Here is a 6,000-nt window from a genome sequence, read left to right as displayed (position 1 = left end):
TGGCTGGTTGAAGTTTAAGTCCTGTAAATAACTGTGGTACAAAAGGAGTTAGAAATTCAGATGTGGTTCACCTTTTACACTTGTTATCACAGCAAGGTCCTGAAAGTTTGCCCCTCCAATTTTTGTGCCTCAAAACGAGCGAAGATTGTGCGACATAAAAGAGAAGCTGTGATTGCATTTAAATGGAGAGTTTTCTATTTGACAGAGCGTCAACACAGCTTTGTTGTGGATTTCACATTTAAAAAGTGTGACTGGGATCTGCGCAGACAGCGTGAAGATGCCACTCATAGCACTTGTTTCAGTTTATGGGCTCGGCTTGTGTTGTGGAAGGGTCTTTTTTTTATTTATATGTTTTATTTTTATTTCATTGGCCACTAATTTTCTGTTAATAAGCAGAAAAGCCAGATCTAATGTAATGAGCTCTGAGTGTCATGTCACTGTCGCAAGAGTAAAATGTGTGTGTGTGTGTGTGTGAGGGCGGGGGGGGGAAGCTGTGTAAGTTACTTTCCTGAGCTGACTACAGTCAACTTGTGACAGAAATCTTGTAACTCCCCATGATGGAAAGCACCAAACAAAATTTTCTTCAAAATGGGTTAGGGTTAGGTCCACCTACCCACACTTACACACACACACACACACACACACGCACCCACATAAACACACACACACACACATCTTTTCTCTTTTTGAAGCACATGTGAGTGATGGAGCAACGATGTCACAACAACTGTCAATACATTTTACTTCTTTGCATTCTTCCTTTAATCTTTGATAAAGACGACATGTACATAAAGTTTTTTGTTTTTCTTTAACTGTACTCGGGCCGGTGAAAGGCAGCTATGTAAGGCACTTGTGTATCGTAACAGAAAGAAGAATTATTCTGAGGTTTTGGGAAACAGGATCATGTCGAACTATATTCAGGTCTTCACTGGGTTTTAGGTTTATTACTGGTTTATTACACAGGTGAAGCTGGTGGGTCCAGGCAGGGGAGAAGGGGTCCGGTTTAAGAGTGGATAGGTAGGTGACAAGGGTCAAACAGACCTTTGATTGAGCCAGGCAGATAAGCTGGAGAACCACAGCCTTGGATCAATACAGAGGCCTCGTGCACGGGAGTGATAGATGCACATGCAGTCAGAGCAGGCCCGTGTGTGGTTACCAACCGTCTACACGGTGTAGGGGAACCAAAGTTCTAATATCTTGTGTCCTGCCACACAGGAAATCCTGAGTTTTGCATCAAAAACAAAGATACATTGAAACGTTCCAAAGAGTTTGGAACAAATCGCTCTGACGCTTAAACATGTTGAATGGTGGATGATGACTGGGAATAAACACTGACGACAGCAGCTGGAGGGTCCCGGGTCCCGGGACACGCAGCGGACCTGAAACGGGTCATCGGTGTTTCTAACAGGTTTATTGACATTACTGGCGTCCATAAAACCACTGTAAATGCATCACAATCAGTTTATTGTGCTGACAGCTCGTCGCTGTCTCTTATCGGCTTTTTTTAGCTTTTTAACTTTTTTTTAAAAAACATACACGACCACAAACGAGCGGATCTTTAACTCTTCGAGTTCTGACCGATGTAAAAAGCTTTATCATGAGTGCAGGAATGGGCCCGTTCACCAATGTTGCCTTTCTTTTCCCTTTTAGGAGGACCAGCCCGCTTCTCGACGTCTGCGGGCAGATCAGGGCGTGGAGGAAGGAGGGTGGGGGTGATGGGCCTGAGAGTTTGACACGCTCAGCAACGAATGACGAATTGGCTTCGATTTAAAACCAGGAGTTTCACCATTCGTGCGCCTCCAGGGGTTCTTCAGTCAACGTGTGGCGTCTGCAAGCACAAATCCGGCCTGGCGGCGAGGTCAGCCGGGCCGTGTCGAAGGGCGTCAGAGTTAACTCCAGAATTTTATTTTATTCTCCATAAAAGGCAGTTTGTGTCAAAAGAAATAAAGGGACTTGTAAATGACTGCAGAACCGCAGCTCAGCAGTCGACCTGTGGGAAAATATCCCTTCATGTAAAGTTGTTGATGCTACACCAATAAAAGTGAATCCACAAAAAGCGCAAGATTGACAGTTTTTCTTTATTTTACAAAAACAAACACAGCTATCTACAAAAAATACAATATTTACAACAACTTAGTAGAAAGGTGAAACAGTTCTGAGAAGTCTTCATCCCCTTAAGTTTGACTTTTGACGACAGCGGAGAGTGAAAATTGAAAACGTCTGATTGAGTTAACTGAGCACGAGCTCACGACTGTATACATGGTGGTGGGCTCTGTTGCTGTTTATCCAGTGCAAAGGAAACAGAGGAAACAGCAAACAAACTGCATTAAAAGACATGCTTTAAGACATATGGAGATTGCTTGGTGGGTGGAGGTGAGCTAAAGAAGACTCCTTAAATAAGGTGCAGAGGCTTCCTGACAAAGGAATGGGATGGCAACATGTCAGGAAGACAGCTGTAATGTCCAGTCAGTGCAGTGTCTCAGACTGTCCAGTAGCTTTCAGAGCATGTGGTGCAACTGTGAGCTGAAACAGGTCCACAAGTCGCTGGAGAACTCTGCCCCCAAAACGGTGTACTGCGGCACCTCCTCTAGGTCTTCGCCTGCGGGACGAAGAGGGAATGCAAAGTCAGGGTGACGGCTAAAGACGCATCGCAGCTGCGTTATCTAAGCTAAACGCTGGTGGTTCGCGGGACTCAATTAGCTAGCATTTACCTGAAGAAGACTCACTCCACTGGCTCCCTGGGCTCGTGCACGCTTCATTGGTCAGGAACCCGCTGCTGCTGCTGCCGTATGAACTGTTTGTCAGCCACGAGTCTCGCTCCAACTCCTTACATAGCTAAAAAGAGCAGAACCGGGCTGAGTGTGCAGTCTTTAGCAATCAAACTGTGAGATTTGAGTATCATGGTACACAAAAAGCAGGCAGACATGGGGATTCCTGTCAATGAAATGTGCACGCTAGTACGAGAAGGAGCCAGAGACGATGCTCACCTCAATGATGTCGGCGGTCTCATGGTCTGGAGGATCACAGCAAGGAGAGAGAGAGAGACGACAGAAGGGCGTGAGCATCTCCATAGGATCCATCTTGGTCATACACCAGATACTTTTAATCTAGGTCGTCCTCTCACCTGGACTGTGCTCTGGCGAAACTTCAAATCTTTGGCAGAAGTTGGTCAGATTGAAGTCGGTGACTTCAACGGACAAGGAAAAGTCAGGGACTTCCTCCTGGGGGTCGAATCTGAGCTCTGCAGAGACAAAGACAAGCGGTTGTTTTAGTGGCAGAGACGAGCGGAGACAAACAGGAAGTTGATCTGGCGGCGTGTTTTGGTTGTTTACCTGGCTGCTCTGTTTTCACTGTGCTGTCGACTACGTTGTCCTGGGGTGACAGGTCCTGTGTTGTCAACTCATCTGTGGAGGACTGAGCGTCGCTGCTGTCCTCCGTGTCTTCCTCAGTCTTGAGGACAACTCTCTGGGGAAGACATTCAATCACATTTAGAAAAACTGGAGGGCAATGACAGCTTGTAGTTAAAGCAGGTGGGAACTAGGGTGTCTAAATTAAGCCAGTGAGTCTAGCTACCTTCCTCTTGCGCACCTCCTTGACCTTGCGTCGCTTATCTGTGCAGACAAAAAATGAGAGGACTCAGTAAAAATCACAAACGGCTCATTGTATGCACGCCACACTGCACGGCGGTGATGTAAAGTCTGCTCACTTCCTGTCTCACCTTTACATTTTGAGACCGCAGGCAGCATCTTGAAAACGCGCACGGCTTGGTGGCCTTTGTTAACGCTCATGGTTTTCACCTCTGTGATGTCGGGCAGCGAGTTCATAGCACAGCGGAAGTTGGCTTTCCACGTCTTGGGGTCATTAGCTTGGCCCTCCACGTATTTCCCTGCAGATATAGTTTTCCTTAATAAAGGTCTCCTGTCTGCTTTTTCTTCGCAGGTCGGGTGATGAGGTGCTCACCTGTGTGGATGGCCCACATCTTAAACAGGTTGGCATCTTTTTCGATCTCCCATCCGTGCCTGGCTGCATGCTTCCATGGGATGGAGAACATTGTTTTCGCCTGCAAAAACACGAATGGAAATATTGAGTACAACTTTTCAGAGGACTCCAGTGCGCGTCTTATAGACGGAGCAGAAGCGCGCGGGGCCCTCACCTGGTCGACCCATTTCAGACCCTCGATGGTGTCCGAGTTGATCATCCTCTCCAGCCACGGCCTCATCCTCAACCTCGATATGGGCATGTTTGCCTGAGAGTTCAGAAAAGGCGACTTTTAGACGACGAGCAGCAGCACAGGAAAAACATCTGTACCGCACCGCTGTGCGTGGGGGCGGATGAGGGAGCCGAGTTCACGGTGGGGGCGCGCGGGCGACTGTGGGGCGTTTAGGTGCACGCCAATTTAAAAATTACTCCAATAATACAAAACTCGGTTTTATTTTTTCGACTTTTTCCTTAAAAATTCGCAACCTCGGACATTCACACTTTAAGAAAACATGTGGAGCTAAATGTGCACGGATAAACCAAACGTTAATTTTAGCTGCAATGCAAGATAGTTATGTTTTGGAGATGGAAATAATCGCATTATAATAAAGGTTTGTTCACCATATTATGGTCCAGAACATTCAAAAGTATCGCATATAAATCGGTCGGACGTCCGAGATTTACTTATTAGATAACGCTATTCCTGAATTTACTATTTATTTGCACATCTTAAATATGAGACGTCGCATGCAAATAGAACTGATGAATTAATATCGACTCACTTGCTGGCTTTCCTTGTGTGATCCGTTCATCAAAGGAATATAATCCGAGTTTAGAGAATAGTCCAGTTCTTGAGACGCTGAGGTGACAAGAAGTTCGCGAACTAAACAGCAGCTCGGCAGTTCTGGCTTTTATAGAACGACCGTGGGTTTTCCCCTGAACGCCACGCTGTAAAAAATATCCGCTCAAAGAGGCGATTTATCCATCACGATATGTTTTGGATATATTTAATGCATTGGATGTCTTTTCTAACCATTCTGACCAGTGAGACGTCCTGCATGTCACAGCATTCCCTGAAATAAATATCCCTATCAGAGGAAACAGAAATCCCTATCAGAGGAAACAGAAATTTTTAACCGTGACTCTTTTACAGTGTTGGCGCATGCGCACGTCGCACCAGGCGCCATACAGCAGCTGAAGGGTTTCCGAGAAGTCATGCTGCTGACTGTAAGAGGGAAGTGAACAACAGCGCCGGCCGATCACCAGCACGTAAACTGTCTCGACCCTCAAACCTGCAGAACAGGAATCAGACGCTTGTTTTTATTACACCTTTTATGTCATTGCAGGCGACTACTGATCGGCCTACTTTGCATTAGCAAAGCATTTTAATACAACTGAGAGTTGCATAAGCGTTAGAGTAGCAAACATAATCTGCAGTAGGTTGGGTGATTTTATTATGATTTTATTTATTTTAAATAATTTAGGAGTGTAGATTGCGGTTTAATAGCATAGTTTATTAACATTATTATGATTTAATAACATTCTTGCGCACCTCAATACAATTAACCTTTATTAGAACCCAAATTGAGAAAATGTATTCAACACAAAACCATGCTCACGCACGCTCCTGACCTCAGGTTAATATGTGCATGAGGTCACGCAGTTGGCATGAACAGCCGCTCAGCGGAGAACTGGGCCATTTCAAAGAAACGGTGTTGCAAGTCACCGCTAGGGGCGCTGCGCCACCAGAGAAGGATTGTGAGCGAAGGAAGGCTTGTGCACGTTGTTGTTCCAACGGGGAGGCAAATGCGTGGGCACGGCATGCGCCTTGACGCCCAACGGGACTTATTTTACACACAGTTTAATTCGCCTCTTCGGGGGTTTAAATGGTCGCATCTGCAGGTCTACATGAAGCCCATCATTTAACACCGTGACAGTTGGCTGCGGCGGGAACGCGGCGAGATTTGGGGAATATCCGCAGGAGGTGTCTTTTTAGGTATTTCCCGCCAAACGCCATTGCGC

The 6,000-nt window shown here is 46.1% G+C and overlaps 1 protein-coding gene and 1 long non-coding RNA gene across 2 annotated transcripts in view; one reads left to right on the top strand and one right to left on the bottom strand.

Annotated features, from left to right (window-relative positions):
* The window catches only part of LOC130537030 (uncharacterized), a 7,920-nt gene extending 5,858 nt beyond the window's left edge, over positions 1–2,062 (top strand). The window contains exon 2 of the long non-coding RNA XR_008953534.1: positions 1,651–2,062. This is a non-coding gene — a long non-coding RNA (uncharacterized LOC130537030). The remainder of the gene's footprint in view (positions 1–1,650) is intronic.
* irf1b (interferon regulatory factor 1b) lies at positions 2,060–5,036 on the bottom strand. The gene is made up of 10 exons (XM_057053384.1): positions 4,761–5,036; positions 4,154–4,246; positions 3,961–4,060; positions 3,719–3,886; positions 3,574–3,611; positions 3,333–3,465; positions 3,125–3,241; positions 2,988–3,013; positions 2,712–2,835; positions 2,060–2,599 (listed from the first exon to the last, which is right to left on the bottom strand). The coding sequence occupies exons 1-10, from the start codon at positions 4,788–4,790 to the stop codon at positions 2,499–2,501; spliced, it is 930 nt and encodes a 309-aa protein (XP_056909364.1). The 5' UTR covers positions 4,791–5,036; the 3' UTR covers positions 2,060–2,498.
* Between the last annotated feature and the right edge of the window lie 964 nt (positions 5,037–6,000).

The sequence above is a fragment of the Takifugu flavidus genome, chromosome 14 (genome assembly GCF_003711565.1).
Source record: "Takifugu flavidus isolate HTHZ2018 chromosome 14, ASM371156v2, whole genome shotgun sequence".
Taxonomy (NCBI): Eukaryota; Metazoa; Chordata; class Actinopteri; order Tetraodontiformes; family Tetraodontidae; genus Takifugu; species Takifugu flavidus.
This window is presented reverse-complemented; position numbering and strand designations above follow the sequence as displayed.